The following is a 24984-nucleotide window of genomic DNA, read 5'->3' as shown; positions in this document are numbered from 1 at the left end:
TCCCTAAATCGCTAAAAATGGATTTGCAAATCTACCTTATCGAACATTTCCACGTATTTGTCTAATGGCAAGAATTAGGGGCTCACAGACTGGGAGGCATCGACCCTCTACTCCGATTTAAGAATCTAGCTTTCCCAGGCCTTGACAAGCGGCAACAAGCACTTCTGCTGAGTGCAGGGAAATCCCCAGACAAAAGGCATTCTATTCACCAAGCACTTACTCTGACTAATCAGATTCAAAGTGTGTGTGTGTGTGTGTGTGTGTGCGCGCGTGTGTGTGTGTGCGTCTGTGTGTGTGTAGGAGGGAAGAAGAGAAATAAGAAACAACTTGCCTCTCTGCTTCTATCTTTGCACTGGGCCCTCTCCACTTCTGCCTTCAGTCTATTCTTCACTCAGCCAACACAGGGATGCTGCTAAAATCATGTCTACCCTCAGCGACTCCCATCTCAGATCAAACGGCAAAGACGTTCCAGAGCCCCAAAATCAGATCCCAAAATGTGGCCTCTCCTCTCTGGCTTTATCTCCTCTCTTCCCAGCCACCCACTCACTCTGCTGCAGACACAGTGGCCCCTGGCTGTCCTCAAAACACCCCAGCCACTCGCTCCCAACTTGGGGCCTTACCACTTGCTATTCTTTTTTGCCTAGAAGACCCCTTCTTAAACCTGCTTCAGGCCTTTCTTCAGCTGCTCTATCTTGTTGAGGTCCACATTACTGAAAATTGCAACCTCCCTGCCCCAGCTTCACTCTCTCTCCTCCTTCCTACTTTGTCTCTTAGTGTCAATCATCATCCATCACACTGAGGACTTCACGCACATGTCTTGTCTTCTCTCTGACCCTCCTGTTGGAGCATGAGCTCCCGGGGCAGGGAATCTGTGTGCTGTGGCCTCTGCTGCATCTCTGGCATCAAGGATGGTGCCAATCACTTCACAAATAAATGGATGAATGGATAAGTGAATGGGTAAATGACAGATTTATTCAAGCCACCACTGTTACCGATAAGGAGGTAAACATGTTTAAAATACTATCTGTAGAAAATGTGTAAGGAATCTTCTCGCATGTGGGGCATAAATACAAAGTGTGAACTGCCTTCTCTACCTTCTCTAGCAAACAAACATATTTCATCTTCAAAATATTTATTATGTGGGAAATTTAGAATAAGGAATAAAATTAAATAGAATGAGATGAGTCTCCTGAATACCAATTTTTGTTTTTAAGAAAAGGAAAAGATTTTTTACCAATATAAACCTCATAGCACGAGGCAAGCAACCTATGAAAACACAGAGCCCCAGATAAGTCAAAATCAAAATTAATGTTGCTCCCATTTCTTATTACAAACTCAAGTATAAAAATCAATGCGAACATAAACCTCCCACAAGGGAGTCCTTGGCAATCTCCCTGCTTTCAATAGGAAGAGCTACCTGAGTATTCTAACCAGAGCTCTTAGTTCATGCAACTTCCAGAGTCCCCAGTCTGGGCTGAAACACACTTTTTGAAACCTGCCAGGGGGCTTTAACCCAAACAGTGCTGCACGGTGGCAGCTCCCTGTTGCTTCATCCAAGGAGAAGGCAGAGTTCAGGAGAACAAGCAGTCACTGGGGTCAGAAAAGAGGCCTGTGAGGAAATACCTCTCGTTCCTCTAGCCCTGCCCCCCTCCAGAAGCACACTTGAATCAAGTTTGTTTTCTCAGTGTCAGAGAGAGGCCTCAACAGCCCTGGCTGTGTCCATACAGGGCTCTAACCCCCCTTGACCTGGTCCCCCTTCCCCAGCCCACCGCCTGCTGCTCAACCCTGATCCTCTGCTCTTCCTGGGCTTGTGAACTCAGGGGGCTGCCTGAACCTCCTCAGATTCTGGTATTTCATCCACAGGTCAGAGATCAGCTGAGAAATGGCCCCTGACTCAAGGAGACCCCAGCACCTGCCCTGCATCCCCCTTCACTGGCTTGTGCTGAGGGCAGGATGGATATTGTGAACTATGCATGGGTTCCTAGGCAAGCTGCCTCTCTCAGGCACCTCATCTGTGAAATGAGGATAGCTGGACTCATCCAGGGTCTGCTGAGCATTCTGAAGCAACAGAACCCTTTTGGAAATAAACTTGTATAGGGAAGTCCATCTGGTAAATAGGTAAGGATGGATGGAGATGCTCAGGCTGGAGTGGACTTGGAAGAACACCAACCTTGCCACTCACTTCCTGTGTCCCTCTAAGGAGCCTGGGATTCTCTACAGCACAGCTGGAAACCCTGGAGCATATGGTAGACAAATGCGCTTTCAGCTACAAGATTTCATGGTCCAGTCATCACTGGTAACAACGCCTCTTTAAGAAGAGAGACCACTTCAGGCATCCGTCTCCCCTTGTCAACAGCAGGAAAAGCCAGACAACCCAGTCATGAATTGGGATTTTTCTAATTGGAAAATAGTTGTAATACCGCACTCTCACAGAAGATAACCTAAGAGGGGGATAATACTCATTATTGATGAGGTTTATCTAAAGATAGATGTATTTTTACATCTTTCCCCCACAGATACAACCCACCTCCATCTGAATTGTGGAAAAGGCCTAAACTGGGTGGCCCAAGATCATCCTGGTGACAGGTGTATCCCTAGCCTCCTGCATAAATTAATGAATGTCTCATTGGTGAACTTCTTGATCCTGATTGATCCTTGAGAGGAAGGTGTGACGACTGCAGCATGAGCTGGCTGATTACTAGACCTGTATGCAAGGAAGACCCCGGTGAAGGCCCGACACGAATGCTGAGTGCATCTGTGGGCACTCTGGAGTTGCCATCTTATCTATGCAACACGGGGAGCAGCACTTTGGGGTGTAAACCTAACAGAGAAGCAGAACCCAAGAGTGGCTATTTTCCTAAATAGTACCATTGCATGCAAACCCTAAATAAGGAAGAACTGTCTACATTTACAGTCCCCAATTCCTCTCCTTCCTTCTCTCTTGACTTTATTCTAGTCAGATTTTCACGAGTGCTACTCCACTGACAACTGCTGTCAAGGTCATGAGTGACCTCCATGATCCAAAATCCATGATCCCTTCTCAGTTCTCATCTTACTGGAGTAGCCAGCATCATGTGATGCAGTTGATCACTCTCGTACTTTGAAGCCCTTCTTCACTTGCCTCGCAAGGAGCACCTTCTCCCATTCCATTCAGTCTACTTCTCTGGCCACCCCTCATCAGTCTCCTCGGCTGGCTGTTCAGTTGTGGACCTCTTAATGCTGCTTAATGCTTCAGAAATCAGTGCTCACTCAGCAGTCTCATTAGTCTCAAGGCCTTAAATATTTTGTCTCAGCCAGGACCCTCCCTATGAAACTCCAGCTTGCATACACAATTGCCTACTTTAGCACTCCCTTCAATGACTAAACCCTAACAACTGCCCTGAGCTCCCATACTCTTCCTTCAAAGTAGCCCAATACCCAGCCCTCAGTCTCCCCATCTCAGTTAACAGCTAGTCCATCCTTCCAGGTGCTCAGGTCAAAACCTTGGCAACACTTTCTCTCACACTCCACATCCCATCCAGAGGCAAATCCTCTTGGCTCTAACTTCAGAACCCATCCAGATCCTTACTACTCCACTACTTTTACTTCCTCCACTATTTTCCACCTGGTCCAAGCCACCATGATCACCTGCTTAGTTATTCTCGCAACCTCCTCCCTAGTCTCCTTGTTTCCACCATTACCCCCGCCAGGGTCTGTTTTCAACAAATGGCTGGAGCAGTCTTGCTGAACTATGAGATTGAGCCTGGTACGCTCCAGCTCAAAAGCACCAGTGGTTTCAGGGCTCCCTCACTGTAAGAGCCAGTGTCCCTAGCAATAGCCCATGAGGTCCTATGTGATCTGGCCACCGTCACCTCCCTGACCTCCACCTGCCCCTGTTCACCCTGCTCCAGCCACATGGGCTTCCTGTCTCCATCCCCATGCCAGGGACATTTTACCTCTATGCCTCTGCCTCATTCTTTCTGCACACAAACTCTTTCCTAGTGATCTATAAGGCTTGCCTTACCCCTCTTTGCCCACTTTGGGTCTTTGCTCAAATATCACCTTAGTGAGGCCTTCCCACTGGCCGGCTCATCTGAAAGCTCAACTGCCCTCTCCCTGGTCTTCCCCAGACCCCTACCTGCTTTGTTTCTCTACAACACTTACCATTCTTCAACTTACCACACAATCAATTTTATTTACTTATTTCATTTCCCCATGAGAAAGAAGGAGAACAGAAGCATCATCAGAACAGATCTTTTTTGGTCTGTTTTGTTTACTCAAGTAGCCACAGCTCCTAAGGCAATGCCAAGCATCTAGTAGGTGCTCAATAAAAATGTGCTAAGTGAATGAAAGGTGCTCTTATCTCATGGGGTTTTGGAGGGGCTTCTAAGGAGCCATGTACTCTCTGGAACTCAAAGACAAATTTGGAGTTAGATTCTTTTTTTCTAGGAAGAGAATCACAGCCTTAGAGCCTTGAAGAGATTTGTGACTCAAAAAAAAGTTGATGAACCAGTAACACAGACGCTTGAATTTAACAAGGATTATTATAGGTTTCTTCAAACAATGAATAAACTTCATTCACAGCTATTTGCTAAAATAAGAATGTGTGATCCACCAGTGGCGTGATTATACTATGTTCTTGCTTCAGAATTTCTAGCATAGAGTCAAAAGATTTGTTTTGGGAATTTTTATGAGCAGATTTTGAATAGGCAGCGTGATTATCCTCATTGTCTGTGAGCCAGAACACCGGTGAGAATGAATAAAAATGTGTTTTCACAGATTTGGAGGCCAACTCTTATATTCATGCAAAGCTGAAAGAAAAAAGTACCTGTAAGGCTTGCATGCACACACGTGCACAGCATGGGAAGGTCCAGGTGGGCGGCTGTCAGGCAGATAGTCCATTACCTTGGCCCCACTGGGAAATTACCAGACCTTGTCCCCAAATAACAAAACCCATCCCTTTTACCACCCACACTCTAATTCCAAAACAAGTTAAAAACAACAACAAAAAAAACTCTACACACAAAATTATCAATCATCTACCAGGTACAGAAACATCACTGTGTAAGAGCCAAACTCCAACATACGACGTGGCTTACCTTCCCCTATCATAGAGACCCCCACGGACATGCCCATGAACTTGCTTTTGGTCCATACATGAGTGTTGACGCACAGTCTCTTCTCCTTGCACTCACAGTAGAAGCAGGAGATGGGTGGGTGATGGGACACTTGCTCAGCCACAAACCTTAGTTTGTAGCTTTTGGAAGGGTCATCGGCCACTGGGTGTTCGTGACAGCTGGCAGGAGAGCGGGGAGCAGTCCTCTTGGGCTTGACCCTGTCCTTAGGAACTTCCCAGGAGCAGTGAAATGTCTCGCCTATGATGGGGTTGTAGGGCTTCTTGGCTAAAGCGCCCTTGCGGCCCTCGTGAAAGGCTGTGAGATAATACTCCACGAAGCAAATGACTCTCTCCTCTGGTGTGGCCCCAGCAGTGATGGCCAGCAGTAGGTCTGGGTGTGCCATAAAATCTGCATACATCTCCAGCAAAGATCGCTTCTCCAGGATAAAGGTGGGAAGCACCACCTGCATTTGGAAGGACACAAAGTCAGACAATCCCTGGGATTACATGGAAAAGCTGAAAAGAAAAGTAAAGGCTGCAACCACTGTCAAGCAAATTCATAACATCTCCAGCCAAGGAGCAGTCTGTTTTGACTTGTGCACAAATGACAAATCAAGGGAAACAATATCAAAGAAATGAGAAGTGGCAGTGGAATCAACGGGAGCCCAGCTTTGTGGACAAGACTGTTCTGAGTGATTTTCTTCCTTGCTTACCTGGGCTAACACAATAGTCTCTGTCCCGGTCTCCACTGCCATCTCTCCCCTAACTCTCCATTATTTAGAGCTGTGAAGAAAACAGCCTGGAAGGGCTTTTCTGTATAGCCCCTGCCATCAGGCACGACCAAGTGGGCCGGGGTGGGGGGAGGGAGAGGTCGGCAATCAGTGTGTTCCCACAAACACGGATACTGGGGTTTGTTGGTGCCACTTCATAGGGGGTCCAGGCAGATCAGGACCCACCACCAACGACGGTGTGCACTGGGAGGCCTCGGTAGAAGAACGGTGTACAAGCCCCACCATGACCGACGAAGGGAAGGACTGTGGAAAGGGCCCAGCTCCAGGACAGGGCAGGCCCATCAGCAGGCAAATGTCCACAGAGCTGCCGCAGAAAAGAGGGGCCATGGCGATTCCATCTGTGGAGGTCGGTCCTCAAGGCTGGTCCAGGAGAAACCAGTGGAAGTTACAAAGCAGGCTGGCACTTAACATACAGAACCTGCTGCTAAAGGACTGGCAGAATAGCTAACCCTAGGTTTGTTATTGGCACCATGATTGAAGACAGAGACCTTGTGGAGGCCCGGATAACTCTGGTAGAGGTAAGACAGAGACTCCTCATTGATCCAAAGTGGATCCAGGTCGCCACTCAGGGAGCTCTACAACCCCAAATACCTGTAACCCAATGATTACTTAATCATCTGCGGTAAAGTCACTTAAAACAACTGAGGGGTATTCTGAAACTGCGAAGCCCATAACTCATTACTGTTACTGCTTTTTAAAGAAAAGGAAGTCCATTTTTCACTGTCCTAGAGTGATCTTAAAATAACTTAAAACAAATATCGGGTATTTTTTGTTTGTTTGCTTTGAGACAGAGTCACCTTCTGTCACCCAGGCTGGAGTGCAGTGGTGCAATCTCAGCTCACTGCAACCTCCACCTCTTGGGTTCAAGCGATTCTCCTGCCTCAGTCTCCTGAGTAGCTGGGACTACAGGCACATGCCACCATACCCAGCTAATTTTTTTTATTTTAGTAGAGACGAGGTCTCACCATGTTGCCCAGGCTCATCACAAACTCCTGAGCTCAAGCAATCCACCCGTCTTGGCCTCCCAAACAGTTATCAGGTATTAATAATCCACTCACTTAGCTGCAACGCACAGCCAGGCTTAACCCAGAGCATCTCATTCTGTTCCTCCTAACGTGGACTCACAGGATTTTGAAACTGGAACGCTAGCCCAGACCTGCTGGGCCGTGCAGGGAACACACTGGGTTCCAGCGAGTTGACCAATACCATGGGGCTGTTTTACAATCTCTCTTTACATAACTAATTCTGTCCTTCCTTTCTGCAGTCCCTCACTGGCATGAAAACATTTGGGAGGGTGTATGATCATGAACCACAAATATCACACAGGCTCATAGATCTGTAACCCTGACTCTACTTCAGGATTCCAACGCCCTTCCCTGAAAATGACTTGGATATGATGGAAGGGAGGAGAGATGCTGCTGTGGTCTGAGTTTGTCCTCTCCCAAATGTGTTGCGATTTGATCCCCGATGTGGCAGTGTTAGGAGGTGGGGACTAGTAGAAGGTGTGTAGGTAATGGGAGCAGATCCCTTATGAAGAGATTAATGCCTTGCTTCAGGGGCCAGTTCTCACTGTCTCAGGACTAGGGACCGCAAGAGCACGCTGTTCTAGAAGCGACTTTGGCTTCCTAGACCCTTGTGCTTCCCACGTAATCTCTGCACACACCCGCTCCCTTTTCTGCCACGTTTTGACCCAGCACATGGCCCTCACCAGAAGCCAGCCAGATGTGACACTATGCTCTTACACTTCCCAGCCTGCAGAATTGTGAGCTCAATAAATGTACTTTTCTTAAAAACTACTCAGTCTCATTCTGTCACAGCAACACTAAAGGGACTAATACAGATGTCCAGAGAGAGATACGCAGACATGAGAACAGCAAAGTACAGAAATTTCAGAGGAAACTAGAAAAAGCCCCATCTGCCAGAGAGGTAAAGGTTGGTAGATCTCCTTTAATGCTTTTCAATCTTTCATTTAAATAGTATGTCAGGAGAAAATGTGCCTGCGCTAAATAAAAAAGCAGCCAGATGTAAAATTGAACATGGAATACAATCCAAGAATCATAAAAACACTCAAAATGTTAACATGTCTGTCTGGGTGATAGAACTGAGTGATTTTAACACTTTTTTTTTCTGAGTATCTTTCTGCTTTGCTTTTATAATACACACAAAGAAGAAACATTATTTAAAAACACAACTATGCAAATCAGTGGAGGTTTCCTAATTTTCTGTAATCCACGACTTGAAAAAAATGAGAATCTGGCTGTCCTAGGATCTCATCTGGCCAAGAAAAGCATTTAGCTTGAAAGAGCCTTCAGATGCCACCTCTATTACTTCCTATGCCTTTTTCGTGGGGACAGGTCATCATTCAGCAACCATCACTGTGCTCTCTGGGGGCTGCTCTTCCAATGAGGCTTCACTGGGGTCAGGCTGCTGTGTTCTCCCACCACTTAGCTGTCCAATAGCAAAGTAAATAACCCCCAATTACTCATCACACTTCCCTCTTCTGCCCCAGAATCACCCAAGGGCTCCCCTATGAACTCCACCCAGACAGGGTGCACAAGCTGGGGAGCGTGAATTTAAGCAGCTTGGAAATCCCTTAATGAAGCCAAATCAATGACAAAGGACAGGCTGCCACAAATGTCTGCATCTGCATCCCTTCCCCAAGTGACTCCATCTCCTGCTCTCTCCCTTCCCAGGTCCAAGGGGCCCTGTGATCAGAAGGCAAGCCAGGGGAGGGGAAGGACAGAAATACACACTGAGGCCATCAGCCCTGACGGGTATAACTTCAAACAAAGATAATTGCGTAACCCTGGCTCGTGTCTTTTTCCCCACTCTATGGCAATGGGGCTTCTGCGGCAATAATTCCACCTCTAGGCAAGAATCCTCATGTTTGTACCCAAGATGAAAGTTAACAAGGAAAATCGATACAATATTTACTCTCTGGTTATGTACTTTTGAAAAGGAGAAGAATTTAAGATATTTCCCCTAATTTAGTCAGCATTTCTGAACTCAAGCTGAAGGATTTAAAAAAATAAATAAGTAAATAAATAAGAAAAAGAACTCCACTTGGAACCCTGAGTCACGGAATGTCAGAACCAAAAGGCAGGATGATTTAGTGCACTGCCCTGGTCCCACAGGTGAGGGCACTACGCCTGGGCCACTCGGTGGCTGAGCCAGCAGGGAACCTCAGGGTCCCAGCTGCCACCTCCAAGTCCCTGCCATTACCCCATGACACATCATGATTATCTGCTTCTGGTTAACAAGAACATTTTCTCTCAGTGGACAAAGGAGACAGCTAGGATGTCTGGGCCACCCCAGCTGCTGTCATGGATTAAGAAGAGGGGGAAGGGCCAAGCATGGTGCCTTGTGCCTGTAATCCCAACACTGGGAGGCTGAGGCAGGAAGATCACTTGAGGCCAAGAGTTTAAGACTCGCCTGGGCAACACAGTGAGAACCCATCACTACAAATAATAATATTTTTTTTTAAAGAAGTGGGCAAAGGAGATCGAATGGGCAAGAGAATAGGACATGAGCCCCACCTTCTAAGGCCATTTCACTCTTCCCAACATAGCAAGAAAATCCACCATTCCAAACACTATCATTAATATCATAAATGGGAGGGAGATCATTGCAATGAAGGAAGGGCATGGGAGGTGTGGCTCCTGAACTGGAGGCCCAGAATCCTGCCATACCTCCAACTCTCCTCCACACAACAGCCAGACTCATCTTTCTAAAATCTCTGTAAGAGATAAAGCCCCCACCTCCCTCTGGTCTCACACAATGTCCTGACTGACTGCCCCCTTCCCTCCCTGCACAAATCTCCACACACACACACACACACACACACACACACACACACTCCCTTTTTCTGCCCTTTCTCCTGCCCTGTCTATATGACAAAAAGCTCATCAGCTCAAGTAGCTCTCTCCTCTGTGAAGCTTTTTTTTTTTTTTGACAGTTCCTGCTTTCAAGGCTAAAGCAACAACCCCTCTTTCCTATCCTCTGCACCTCACACATATCTCCGCCTGCAAGGCTCTTTTGTTCTTATTAATGCACACATTTCAAAACTGTAAGCTCTTAGTGGACAGACACCTGACTCCTTAATACCTAGCAAAAAACAAGACAAACAGATGAATTGTATGAGAGACACCTTTGTTTCCTTTGACATGTTTAAGTTACCCATATTTTTAAATGCAGATTCTCATTCACTATGCTTTTAATTCTTCTGAGTATATCCAGCCAGCCAAGTTTTCAGTTGCTGCTTCTCTCGAGCAACATGAGAATATTCACATACATACCAACTTCTAGGCTGAAGCCAGCTTACATAGAATCTAGCTTATTCCAGGAACATGTTTTGGGTGGTAAGGAACCAGAGCCTGATATATCAGAAGTGCACTCTAAATGTCTAATGAATGGGTGTGGTCTGCCCCACACTCCTCTGGATCTCCTAAGACACCTTTGGGGCCAAAAAGAATGTGGCTGGATGACCTCCAGGATGGGCCTTCAAAGGAGCCAGAAGGAATGATAATCGCCTAGTCTGAAGGCATCTCCCTCTTCTCTTTACCAAAAGGAAAAAAAAAGGCTCTGCTCAGCAACTTCTGCCAATTATTACTGCCCAAATTGTTCAGTCTGACTCTTAACTATGAGGAAAAAAAAATAATAAAATCCAAACTGAGGAACAGTTTGGAAAAAAAAAATGAAAGCAAAGAAAACCTGACTTGAACTCTTCAGTAACACTGCCATGAAAGGGAAAAAGGCGGGGAATTTTCTAGGCTAAAGCAGACTAGAGACATCATAATGACCAAATGCAACATAATCTGGGTTGGATTCTGGAGTGTTAAAAAATAGCCATACAGGACATGATTGGGACAAGTTGGGAAAATTTACCATGGGCTGAATATGAAATAATATTGCCTCAATGTGACATTTCCCAATGTGACAAATGTATACTATAATGTCCTTATTCTTAGAAGATACTCACTAAAGGGGTAGGAAAGAACTGTCATGATGTTTGCAACATGCTCTAAAATGGTTAATAAAAAAATAAACATACATGTATAATATGGTTTGGCTGTGTCCCCACCCAAATTTCATCTTGAATTGTAACTCCTACAATTCCCACGTGTCGTGGGAGGGACCCAGTGCGAGGTAATTGAATCATGGGAGTGGGTCTTTCTTGTGCTGTTCTCATTAATAGTGAGTAAGTCTCATGAGATCTGATGGTTTTATAAAGAGGAGATTCCCAGAACAAGCTCTCTCTCTTTGCCTGCTGCCATCCACGTAAAACACGACTTGCTCCTCCTTGCCTTCTGCCATGATTGTGAGGCCTCCCCAGCCATTTGGAACTATAAGTCTGTTAAACCTCTTTTTCTTCCCAGTCTCAGGTATGTCTTTTATTAGCAGCATGAAAATGGACTAACCCAATGTGTAACACACATATATACATGCATGTGTATGGATAAAGTTCTGGAGGAAGAGAGCTTGAGAGCTAGAGAGAAAAATGGAAGGAGGAAGGAGGGAGGAGGGGAGGAGAGAGGTTGGCAGAGAGGGAAGAAGGGAGAAGATATGCAAAGTACAAAATGTTAGTAATTGGCCAAAAAAGGTGAAGAATATATGGGAGTTGATATGGTTTGGATTTGTGTCCCCACCCAAGTCTCATGTCAAATTGTAATCCCCAGTGCTGGAGATGGGGCCTGATGGGAGGTGACTGGATCATGGGGGCACACTTCCCCTTTCTGTTCTCATGATAGTGAGTTCTCATGAGATCTGGTTGTTTAAAAGTATGTAGCACCTCCCCCTTTGCTCTCTTTCTCCTGCTCTGGCCATGTAAGATGTTGAGAGCTTCCCCTTCGCCTTCTGCCATGATTGTAAGGTTCCTGAGGCCTCCCCAGAACTTGTACAGCCTGCAAAACTGGTCAATTAAGCCTCTTTTCTTTATAAATTACTCAGTTTCAGGTAGTTCTTTATAGCAATGCAAGAACTAATACAAGAGTCCGTTGTGCTATTCTTGCAACTTTACTGTAGATTGGAAAATGTTCAAAATAAAAAAGTTGGAGGAAAAAGAAAAAAGGTTCTACTGGGAATGCAATACCTGAGAATATGATAATTTTCAAAGACAACCTTCCCAAAATTGCGGACTGAGGGAATATGGGCTCAGAGCCAACATCAAGTCCAACCTGCTAGGTACGTATTCTGTACTTTAAAAAGATGTGGCTTTGTCAGAGCAGGCAAAAAAATAGAATACCTGGAGAGATGGAGCAGAAATGGGTTGGGAGCAGAATTACTATTTCGTCTTTCATCTTCTGTTGTGTGTTTCATTGGAGTTTGTGCAGAATGCCAGATCAACTTCAAAACCAGCAACTGAACATTCTGGACAAGATGTCATACTTTTCATTAAAATAGACTTCCTAGTCTGGTCTGATTTCTTCCTCTCCTACAATCTCCCGGGCACCCTCTCCTTTTTTTTTTTTGGTGTGTTTGCAAATAAGTCATTTAATCATCCATTTCTTGGACAGTGGACACCAGGGATACAGAGCCAAGGAGTGGTGAGTACTAATTGGGCTGTCTGCCTCTGACAGAGGGTGAGTGACGGCCCAGCTGTTCAGACTGATGGCATCCAAATGACCTGAAATCACTGCTGTGGATTTACCAAGCCATCAATAAAGACTGCCTTTTCTTCCATTAACATAATTAAGACAGTGAACTATTTGGGGGGAAGGAAAAAAAGAGAGGATCTGCACTAGGGACTCAGAGAACAATTAATTACATTTAAAGTTGCATCAATCTAGAAGTAAATAACTAATCTTCAGGTTGGGCTCTTAGGCTCTTAGAAATCTGAAATAAACAATCACCCACAGGGAAAGGCGAAGGACACTTGGAAAGAGGTGGTCCCCTCCCCACAACAGGGGGCACAGCTGGTCTCTGCAAATAGAAGGCCAAGAGTAGGTGCAATTTTCACATCAGTTGACTGGGTGCAATGGCTCAGACCTGTGATCCCAGCATTTTGAGAGGCTGAGGTGGGAGGATCGCTTCAGCCCTGGAGTTCAAGACCAACCTGGCTGCAAGATCTTGTTGTCTCTACACAAAAAAATGTTTTTAAATTAGCCAGGTGTGGTGGTGCAAGCCTGTAGTCTTACTGTAGTCTTAGCTATTTGCAGGCTGAGGCAGGAGGATCACTTGAGCCCAGGACTTTCTGGCTACAGTGAGCTATGATTGCACCACCGTACACCAACCTGAGTGACAGAGCAAGACCTTGTCTCTTCAAAGAAAGAGAAAAGAAAGACAAAAGAAACATCACTTCATAACCTTAGGAGCCATCTTCCTATTTGATCCTTAGATTGGCAAACACACCCAGTGCAAACAAGCAAGCAGAGAGGCCTCGACCACCACAAAGGTTCATTTATGTCCTACTTTGAGAAAACCAGGAGAAATACACAAAAATCCAACTTTACAAAATAAAGCGTAGAAAATTCACACTGCAAAAGGTTTCTTTACTTAGCCAACCTTTTCCCTGGGTTTTCTTAACCTGCCAGGTTCCTTCACACCCATTTCATGGTGCCTGAAACATTATGAAAAGCATTCATTAAAATTTTTGTTAGACGGGAAGAGTTTGAAATGAAATTTTACTTTTTCCAAGAAGATATTTACTACATAGAAAGATAATCTGTTGAAGTTAATCCCTGTGTTTTTCCAGAGTCCCAGACATCAGCTCACAGAAGGAATTCAGTTGGGAGCAGAACGTCATCCCTTAGCAGTGACTAGCCATGCGTACGTAGCAAATTCATCTCCCCAGGACTCAATTCCTCAGCTGTAAAAATAGAGAAAATAAAAATACCAACCTTCTAGGTTGATTGTGAGTAGTAAATGGCAGTGTTAAATTAGTCCGGTGCCTACCTAGCATCCAGGAAACGCTCATTCTATGCTGGCTCAGATTACAGACCCCTATAATCAGGAATCAGTAACCTCATTTGGAGACCAGGGAAGATATGAGCAACAGAGATTAGACACAAACTTGTTACATAATATTTCAGTGACAATGTTGAAAGCTAAAATGACTCACAATGCCCAGAGCAACCCCGAGATCACCTCTGACACTTCTGTAAACAATCAGTCAGGCCGGGCGCGGTGGCTCACGCTTGTAATCCCAGCACTTTGGGAGGCCGAGGCGGGTGGATCACGAGGTCAGGAGATCGAGACCACGGTGAAACCCCGTATCTACTAAAAATACAAAAAATTAGCCGGGCTTGGTGGCGGGCGCCTGTAGTCCCAGCTACTCGGAGAGGCTGAGGCAGGAGAATGGCATGAACCCAGGAGGCAGAGCTTGCAGTGAGCCAAGATCATGCCACTGCACTCCAGCCTGGGCAACAGAGCGAGACTCCGTCTCAAAAAAAAAAAAAAAAAATCAGTCACCTGCTCAGAGAAAAAGGAGAAACAATTGTATAAGACAAAAACATTGCTGTAAGAATATATTAAATATTTCAGATTTAAACTGTTTTTAGAGCTCAAGCCAGGGCACAGTGCTTGGGTTTCACACTCATTATCTTGTGTAATCTTCTTAGATGTCTGTAAGCAGGTACAACTATTCCATTTTACAGATGAGGAAACTATGTCCAGACAGGTTTTGCAATTTACAATGGCTAAGTCAGTGGAGAGCTGGAATGAGAATCAGTTCTGCTTGGCCAAGGCCCATGCTGGGTTGCTCAGCACCTCCAAGGGGTCTGAAGACTACTGTTGTGACTGTCACTCTTTCTAGAAGTGGGGATTGATGAGCTGCTGCCAACAGGACAGAAAGGGAGAATGGAGATCGCATAACTGCGTCGCCTCATGAAACAGATTTACACAGACAAGCTTAGGGAAGCCAGGTCTCCACTCTGTCTTCTATTAAAAGGCAAACACTCGGGAGAGATAACAGGCTTTGCTTGACAGTATACTGAAAACCAGATTCAGGGAGAAGAACAGCTGGAGGGATCTGGCAAGGGAAGTGGAAGCAGGATCAGGGAGACCAGAGATCCCTGAGGTCCATATCTCTGCCTTATGGGGTTCATTTACAGGATAAACACTGGCCTTCTGACCCTTTTCATTAAAATTTCCCTTTTACAAAAAGAAGCTCAAGCACAGCAATGTTAATCTTTGCATATTGTGATTCATGCTAGAAATTGGGCCTAATGAAATAATTCAATCAAAGGAAAAAGGCTGTATGCCCAAGAAGATGTTCACAATATCACCACCTACAACATCAAGAAGCCAAAAAGAGACAAGGTGACCAACCACAGACTATTTGTTGGGAAAGCAAATAACGCAGCAATGTGGTAGAATGTTATATATCCATTAAAGCACACACAGGTAATGATGTCATTTTCCATAAACCCGTGGTGAGTACATGATGTCTGCTGTAGTGTGATTCTATACACCAGGGGTCGACAAATACAACCCATGGGCCAAATCTCCACTTGCTTTGACAAACAGTTTTATTGGAACAAACGATAACCATTCATTTCTGCATTATCTATGGCTGCCTTTGTGGTCAAATGGCAGAGCTGAATGGTTGCAGTAGATAGAATATGGTCTGCAAAGCCAAAAACACTTGTTATCTGGTCTTTCATTTAATTAAATAAAATTTTTTTAAGACAAGGTCTTGCTCTGTTGCCCAGACTGGAGTGCAATGGTATGATCATAGCTCACTGCAGCCTCAAACTCCTAGGCTTAAGTGATCCTCCTGCCTCGGCCTCCCCAGTAGCTGGGACTATAGGTGTGTGTTACCACACCTGGCTAATTTTAAAATAGTTTTGGTGGAGACAAGGTCTTGCTCTGTTGCTCAGGCTGGTCTCAAACTCCTGGCCTCAAGCGATCCTCCCGCCTCAGCCTCCAAAAGCACTGGGATTACGGATGTAAGCCACTTGTCTGACCTTTTAGAAAAAATGTTTGCTGGCCGGGTGCAATGGCTCTTGCCTATAATCCCAGCACTTTGGGAGGCCAAGGCAGGCAGATCACCTGAGGTCAGGAGTTCAAGACCAGCCTGGCCAACATGGTGAAACCCCATCTCTACTAAAAATACAAAAATTAGCCAGGCATGGTGGTGGGCACCTGTAATCCCAACTACTTAGGAGGCTGAGGCAGGAGAATCACTTGAACTCAGGAGGCGGAGGTTGAAGTTAGCCGAGATCATGCTGCTGCACTCCAGCCTGGGTGACAGAGTAAGACTCTGTCTCAAAAAAAAAAAAAAAAAAAAAAAAAGTTTGCTGACCCCTGCCCTATATTATCCATATATGTTATATTCTTTTGTTATCTATTCAACATTTAATTTTAAAATTATTTTAATTTTTAAAAAAGTTTCAGTGAACATTGCTATGATTTTTGACACATGTAGTCAATACTTTCTAAAAATGCAATCAATTTACAATGCCATCAGCAAGGAGTTGGGGTATCATTTTTACCCTGTATACACTAAATATGTATCTACTATTTTGTTGCTGATTTAGAAGATCTAAAATAAGGTCATTTATTTCTTTGATTAGTAACAACTTAAACAATTCTTTAAGAGTCATAGAAAATTATCTCAGCAAGCTTCTCTTTCAAAGCACAAATCTTATTTTTTTTTTTTGAGACGGACTTTCACTCTTGTTGCCCAGGCTGGGGTGCAATGGCACAATCTCAGCTCACTGCAACCTCCACCTCCAAGGTTCAAGCAATTCTCCTGCCTCAGCCTCCTGAGTAGCTGGGATTACAGGCATGTGCCACCACGCCTGGCTAATTTTGTATTTTTAGTAGAGACAGGGTTTCTCCATGTTGGTCAGGCTGGTCTCAAGCTCCCAGCCTCAGGTGATCCGCCCGCCTCGACCGCCCAAAGTGCTGAAGTACAGGCGTGAGCCACCACGCCTGGCCTCAAAGCACGAATCTTGTCTCGTGTTCTTGATTGATGAGCTATGAATTGGGTATCTTTAGGTTAGGGACCTCATCACCGGAGCACAGCTCAATCCACTAATTTTAGCCACAATCTGCATCCCCCAACTCCTACCTACTCTCTGAAGCCAGCTGTGCTCTCTGAAAGGGTTCAAAATACACTGTTCAAGATTTTTCTATATCTGTAACATTGGAGTTTAGACTAAATCCTCTGAGAAATCCACATAGGGTTACAAAGAGGTACACTGTCATTATCTGTAACTGCCACCCATAATCTCAAGTTCAAGCATCCCTCTCTCTGCTATTGCCCCATATGTCCCATTCACCCCATCCAGTCCCTAGTCTTACCAGCATCTTTGACCCACTGACCTTTTACTGTCCACCACCCCCTTGTGGTCTCACTTCCCTCCACTCCCAGTATAGAGTCCCTGGCCCAACCCTATACTTAACTCCCTTTGATCTACCCCAAGCAACTCTGCCACTCTCTCCCTCCATCCAGGCACTAACCAAGAAAACCTTAACTCTGTTTAATCCAGCACCTCACATTCTGTGTATCTCAATCTGGCAGCTCAACTTTCTTGGAGAAACAGAGACAACATGCAGACTCTTAGTTTAAATTGGCAACCTCAAAACCTTAAGTGGCCCCCTGGTGGTGTGTGACAATCCTCCTACCTGCTTCCTCTCCCCAACCACTTGTTTCCTTTCTTCTCCTCCCTTCTCATACCTCTAATAACCCTTTGCTCTTTATCACTCTCAGCTGATCACTTTCCCGCTTTTCTCACTGGGAAAATTGAAGCAGTCCAGAGAGAAGGTTCACTTGATAATGATAATAGCAAACACAGCACTCACTCTGTGCCAGGCACTGCTCTGAGTCCTTCATACGTCACTATGCATACATACAGAGTGGCCCTATGAGGAAGGCACAATTATCAACCCCCTTTTAAAGATGCGAAAACAGGCACTCACATGCAAGGTAATATATAGATAGGAACTCAGTGGGGATGCCAGCCCAGGCAGTCTGGCTCAGAGCCATGTGGTTAACCATGAGGGTCTCCTGCCATCTTCTGGTGTCTGCACCCCTCTCTCTGCCTGCCCCCCTGCTGCAATGGATGCATTATCTTATCTCTGGCCAACTCCCCTTCCATGCACTGGATCCCATGCCCTCTCACCTCCTCAAATTCCTGCACTCATCTGCTTCCTCTCTCCTGCAGCATTTTTTCCTCTGTCTCCTAATCCCATCAGCACTCAAGCATCTTTTTTTTTTGAGACCGAGTCTCGCCCTGTCTCCCAGGCTGGAGTGCAGTGGCGCGATCCCGGCTCACTGCAAGCTCCGCCTCCTGGGTTCACACCATTCTCCTGCCTCAGCCTCCCGAGTAGCTGGGACCAGAGGTGCACGCCACGGCGGCCAGCTAATTTTTTGTATTTTTAGTAGAGACGGGGTTTCACCATTCACAGGATGGTCTCGATCTCCTGACCTCGTGATCTGCCCGCCTCGGCCTCCCAAAGTGCTGGGATTACAGGTGTGAGCCACCGCACCCGGCCTCAAGCATCTTAAGAAACCAAATCTCCCTTAATTTCAGATACTCCTACAGTTTCCACCCAATTTTCTGTTCCCTTTATATCAAAGTTCCTTTAAAGAGCTATCTTTACTCCCTGTCTTTATACCACATTTTTTCCCATTCTCCCTTGAATGCACTCCAATCAGACTTTGGCAAAGCCAAATACAATGGTCCATTTGCAGGCCCCAGCTTTCTTGACCCATCAGCAGCAATTCAACACAGTTGATTAATTGTTTCTTGATACTCTCTCTTCACGTGGCTTCCACAACATCACACTCCTCTGACTTCTATCTTACTTCACTGGCTGAACCTTCTTAATCTCCTTTGCTAGATTCTTCCCATCTCCCTGACCCCTCCACGTTGGAATATCCCAGGACCCTGTAATTGGATATTTTTCCCCATGTCTCTACTCACTCTCTAGAGAAACTCCTCCAGCCTCATGGCTTTGACCACCATCTATACATTGTTTCCTCTCAAACTTGTACCTGAGCCTCACTCATGAACTCCAGATTTGTATATATCCAAATGCCTGCATGTCCTCTTGAATGCCTAGTGGATGGATATCTCAGATCTAATCAGATCCAAGACTGGATTTGTGATAGCCCCAACATCTCCAACCTGTTCTTCCCTAGACTCCTCCTCCTCCATAAAATGGAGTGGTAATCTGTTACATTGGTGACTTCCAATGAACCACACCTCCTGGAATTTACACTCTTGCATAGTCCTCCTTCAATCCGGCCTGAATCTGTGACTTACTCTAATCAATAAAATAGAAGTGATCTTGTGCCAGTTTGGGGCCTAAGTCTTAGGAAGGCTTATCAGCTTCCACTTTTGCCCTCTTAGAAGCCTTGAGCTGCCGTTTAAGAAGCCTGGCGACCCAGTTGGAGAAACCATGTGGGAAGAACACATAGAGAGAGAAAGGTCCTAAGACTTCATGAAGAAAGAAGAGCCCAGCTGTTCCAGCCAAATCCAACTCACCAGCAAACAACAGGCATGAGTGACCACTGGCAAGACCAGCAGAAGAGCTGCCTCACTGAGCCCATTCCAGATTGCATAACCATGAAAAAAAAAAATTGGTGGGTGGTTGGTTACCAGCAATAGATAATTGAAACAAATGGCAACTAATAATAAATGGCAATTAATAATAAAATAAAACAAATGGCAATTAATAATTATTATTCTAGCTGTTCAGGTCAGAAATAAAAGAATAAAACAAAATTTAAAAACATAATAAAACAAAAAATAAAAAACAATAAAACAAATAGCAATTAATAATAATAATTATTCTAGCTGTTCAGGCCAAAACTTTACAGTCATCTTTTATTCCTCTCTCTCATACTGCACATCATATGCAAATCCTGTTGGCAGTATCTTCTATGCACATCCAGAATCAGCCACTAGCACTGTGCCACCAGCACCTCACCTAGGTTATTATAGTAGCTTCCTCCTCATTTTTTTTTTTTTTTTTTTTGAGATGGAGTCTCGCACTGTCACCCAGGCTGGAGTGCAATGGCGTGATCTCAGCTCACTGCAACCTCCGCCTCCCAAGTTCAAGCAATTCTCTTGCCTCAGCCTCCCAAGTAGCTGGGATTACAGGCACCCACCACCATGCCCAGCTAATTTTTTGTATTTTTTAGTAGAGACAGGGTTTCACCATGTTGGCAAGGCTGGTCTCAAACTCCTAACCTTGTGATCCACCCACCTCGGCCTCCCAAAGTGCTGGGATTACAGGCGTGAGCCACCATGCCTGGCCAGCTTCCTCCTCTCTTCTACCCTGACCCCGGCTGTTCACACCCTAGTCACCCCGCCTCAGTCTATTTTTCACAGCAGAGTCAAAATTACCCTTTAAAAATACAAGTAAGCAGGTATGGTGGCTCACGTCTGTAATACCAGCACTTTGGGAGGCCAAGGAAGGTGGATCACTTGAGGTCAGGAGTTTGAGACCAGCCTGGGCAACATGGTGAAACCCCATCTCTACTTAAAATACAAAAAATTAGCTGGGCATGGTGGCACACACCTGTGATCACAGCTACTCGGGAGGCTGAGGCAGGAGAATCATTTGAACCCAGGAAATGGAGGTTGCAGTGAGCCAAGATGGTACCATTGTACTTGAGCCTGGGTGATAGCGCGAGACTCCATCTCAAAAATATAAAAAAAAAAAAAAACAAAAATACAAGTAAGGTCACATATTCCCTTGCTCAAAACCCTCCAGTGGTCACCCATATCACTCAAAACAACATCCTGAGCCCTCACAATATCCTAAACGGCCCTATAACCTGATGTCTCACCAACTTACTCTCCTGCCAATCCCACTCAATTCACTCTGATCCAGCCACACTGGCCTCATGCCCAAATGCCAAACAAGGTCCATCTTGGGCCTTTTTCACCCCCAGCCCCTCTGGCCAGAACACTCTTCCATAGATGCTCACATGGCTGGCTCCCTCATTTAAATCTGGTCTCCACTCGAATGTTACCTAGTAGAATCCTACCCTGACCAGTTTACCTAAGAGGGACCCCCATCCCACCACCAGCTACCCTCCCTGACATGCTCTATTTCTCTTCATTATACTTCATCTCCATCTCCTTTTCTTTTCCCTCCCTCCTTCCCTCTCTCTCACTTGTTTCTTGTCTGTTTCCTTCCATCATCACTCAGGCCCCATCAGGGCATGGATTCTGAATGTTCTGCTGCAATCCCAGTGTCTAAAACAGTATCTGGCATGTGCAGTGCTCAACAGATACATGTTACATGAGTGAACACATTACAAATTGTTGCTTTTCATATCCCTGAAAACTAGGTAAAAATGGTCCTACACCTCCAAGCTCAATATTGCATTTTGTGGGCCCTTCTCCTTGGAGCTTGGAACTTGGCACAATAGTCATGTCAGGATCTCCCGAACACCACATGATGTTGCTCATTTGCTCAAACTTTCCAAGGCTTCCCATAGCCCTTAGGATCAAGTTTGTCCCCTTCACATGGCCCATAGGCTCTGCAGGACCTGATCCTAACGCCCACTCCAGGTTCAATGGAGCCACTCACCAGCATGCACAACACGCCAGACCTTCGGTGACCCTCCACCTCACTGTGGTTCCTCCATCCTCTCTTCTTTTCTAGGCTACCCACAATTTGTGGATATACAGTGGATTATCCAGTGGAGGTAGTCACCAGTAACTTGGGGTTATGGTGCCACCCTGAGGAAAAAAGGCAGACAAGGGTGCTTCTGGAGGCAGGACCAGCTACATGCTGTGTGGGGCACAGCGGAAAGTGAAAACGCAAGTCCCCTTGTTTGAAAATTATTAAGAATTTCAAGACAGTGATAGCAGGGCATTAAACCAAGCATGGAGCTCTTCTGAGCACGGGGTGCTGAGCAACCTCACAGGTCAAACATCCACGAACCTGGCCCTGTCTGGTAACCACAGTGAACCATGACAAGATACAGCACTACGTACCCAGTTGGGCTGGTAATGACTCACAAATGTGTCAACACTGGCACATCCTCAGGGATACAGAAGTACACTCGCTTTTGGAGAGAGGCTAGACCTTCATTTTAGGTGAAGAAGATTCTCTCTCCAGGGTGCCTGCTCATCAGATACTCCATTCTGGCTAAGTTCTTCCATTGCTTATTTAGTACAGGCTTAACTTAATGACGTGAACAAGTGCCAAGAAGAGAAAAGGGGACAGCACGGAGAGAGGAAATTTCATCAACCTTTTTATGATACAGGGCAACAGAAGCCAAGAAATCTCAGAGGATAGCAACAGTTCTACCTCTTTCTCTCACAAGTATTTCAGCTTGTCAAGTCTTCCTTTGGTTTCTGAATGACAGATTCTTCCAAGTAAAGTAAGTTAATAAACTATTGACAGGAAAAGTTATTCTTTCAGGTACTCAACTGAGTATTGGGAGAAATGCAACGTCTGCTCTTTCAAGAAGAGGCTGTGGCTCTGGAAATGCAAAACAATCATATTCTAATAAAACAATAATAAATACGCAATGCACAGTTGTGGTATTTCTTTATTTTTGAGCAAGACAGAAATAACAGGAAGTCGCTCAGACACTCAGCTTGCCATAATATGGTCCCCTCAATATTTTCTTGCTTCTCCATATCTGACCTTGGCAATTTCAATTTCTCTTACAATCTCTTTCCTCTGTCATTCATGATTCTAGGTCTGAGTTTTATAAACATTAAAAAAAAAATCCACAATGAGAATATATTCTACATCATTACCCAGTACACATGTATCAAAAGAACTAGGTTTCATGTGCAGAATGCTGATATTTTCTTCTGTATTTTATTTCATTCTTTAGAAATGGTGGCCTGACCTCCACTAAATTGGTTTCACAACCCACTAATGGTTCATGACCCAGTTTGGAAACACTGTGATTTTAGATTGTACTTGTACACATTATCATCCACACTTCATCAAACTTCAACTCAAGCTCTGTCTGGGTGTCTACACAATCCACAAGAATAAAACACGGGCATCTTTTAAAAGCCAAGCACTTAAATGACTCCTGTAGCTGAAAAACAATGAGCATTATGCAGCTAGAGGACTGAAATGAACGGAAGGCAGCAGCATGGAGAACAGGTCGTCATAGCTTGGCGTGCAAAACAGAAGCAGCCACACAGAGGGTGGAGGATGGTGAAGAAGGAACTTTCTATGTCTGGTGTCCTCAGTGTGGGCCCACTGTTTTGTTTAAAGTGGTGCAGTCTCCCAGAATATCAGACACGCTCACATTCAAACCCATGAAAACACTTCAAAGAAAAGATTTGTCTGTCATCTGAGAGGCTCCCATCTCCTCAGTCTCTCTCCTATCGTCTATAAATGGTTAGTCACTCTGTTCTGTCATCTTCCTCCTCAAAGAATTCCTCACACTCCTGCCGCTTCCCTCTCTCTTCTCTGGCCCCCCACCTAGTCCGAGATGAGACTGTGGAATCCAGAGCCTTCACTGTGGCCAACCAAGCCAACTTCCCTTAGGGCTGTTCCCCAGGCTGTGCCTTCAGTGGCTCTGACATCCATATTTTTCTAGCTGGCCTTCAGAATCTAGAACTTCCTTCCCCAGCACACCCTCCCCGCAGATCATGTCTGTCTGTCTGTGTGACAGCTGCTTCTCTACCCTACCACAGTCAAACCACATAACATAGTATTTTGTAAGGATAAGATGGTGACACACTTGCTAGGAGCTCAGCACCGGGTTAGGTCCTCTGCACGCCTCCTGCGATTCTCAAGCCACTGTGCCAGGAAGGCTCCCAACTGGAGTAACTGGCTGGGAGTGGAACCCAGGAAGGCCAAACTCCAGGCTCTTTCTACCACCTGACAATGGCCCCAGTGACACCACACAAGCTTTCAGCTATGTACAAAATTGCCTTTCCTGCTTGCCTCTAGAATGAAGCTACTGACTAGAGGTGAGGGGTGACATATGTGGGACCCTCTCCATGACATTAGTGGTCAGGACACTGATTCTGTTGGTGAGGTTCCTCAGGAAGCATCCTGCCCGCACTCAGCACCAAGAAGAGTTGGTTCCACTTCTACCTATGGCAATGAGATTTGGATCACCAACAAGGTTACCCTTGGGGACCAGCTGTTACAGCTAAGGACAGCCCTCAGCAGGTCGTGAGGTTGGGCGTGCAGAGTGGCCTCATTCCTGGCGCCACCATTTCCCTTCCCCATCTTTTCCCTCTACGGCCACTGTGTCATAGCCATCTCTATAGGCCACCTACAGTTATCTCTAGAACACAGCAAGAGACAAAGAGATAGTACCTTGAATTTTCCATGCCATCTCATATGCTTTTCCTGATGTTCTCCATGCCCTTGTAGAGTAGCAACAACTCCTCCCAAGAATCAAATGCAAGGCTGTCCAGCCCTGAGGATAACCATTTATGTACAAGTGTCCTTTCAAATTATACCTGGAATACCCATACTTGAAAGCAATGCTGGCCTTTTTCCCCACTCTACTTCTCCAATCTCACCACAACGAAAAGAATGTGCATAGAGAAGACTTGAGGATAGAGACGGAACCCCAACAATTGACCACAAATCCAGGGGACATGCCAACCTACCTTGGTCAAATCCATTCCAAGTTTGAGTTGCGAAATGAGATGAAGAATTATACTACGCTGATCCTCCATGACGCCCAATTCCGTCTCTTCCTTATCTTCACTGTCACTTTTTTCATCTTCAGACAAAACCAGTTCAGAGCCTGAGTTTGGCTAAAATGAAATAATCAATAAAAATCACCAGCTGGCCCAATAGAAGTTAGAAATAAAGTGTATGAATTAATATGCTTTGCAATGACAGAGGGAACCCAATCCTGTCCTGGGCAGAGCTCCTCTGTGACCCAGTCCTATTGGCCACGGGGCAGATGAGTCCCCTGGGGGTCGGACCTGTGCCTTGGACACTGCATATCCCCTTTCATCTCTCCCGTCATCCCCAGTTAGTGAGCCTAAGGACCTCCCCTGACAAAACAGCTCCCTGTTCTTTAAGAAACTAACTATAGTGTATGGGTATGAGCCCCCTTCATTTTGCCTATTAGCAAGTAGGAGTTTACCAAAGTTAGACTCCTGTTAACTTGCACAACCCAGGCCACTTCATATCTAATATAAATTTTTCTGTTTAGAAGTAAAAATTGGATTACCCAGGGACTAAAAT

At 45.4% G+C, this 24984-nt stretch overlaps 1 protein-coding gene across 1 annotated transcript in view; it reads right to left on the bottom strand.

Moving 5' to 3' along the window:
* Positions 1 to 24984, bottom strand: part of OSBPL10 (oxysterol binding protein like 10) — a 336085-nt gene that overhangs the window by 17850 nt on the left and 293251 nt on the right. The window contains exons 7-8 of the mRNA XM_032162229.2: positions 24396 to 24545; positions 5079 to 5559 (exon numbers count right to left, since the gene is read on the bottom strand). Coding sequence (XP_032018120.1) covers positions 5079 to 5559; positions 24396 to 24545 — 631 coding nt within the window. The remainder of the gene's footprint in view (positions 1 to 5078; positions 5560 to 24395; positions 24546 to 24984) is intronic.

This window comes from Hylobates moloch, unplaced genomic scaffold (assembly GCF_009828535.3).
Source record: "Hylobates moloch isolate HMO894 unplaced genomic scaffold, HMol_V3 SCAFFOLD_8, whole genome shotgun sequence".
NCBI classification, from domain to species: domain Eukaryota; kingdom Metazoa; phylum Chordata; class Mammalia; order Primates; family Hylobatidae; genus Hylobates; species Hylobates moloch.
The sequence above is the reverse complement of the archived record's forward strand: the minus strand, read 5'-3'. Positions and strand labels throughout refer to the sequence as shown.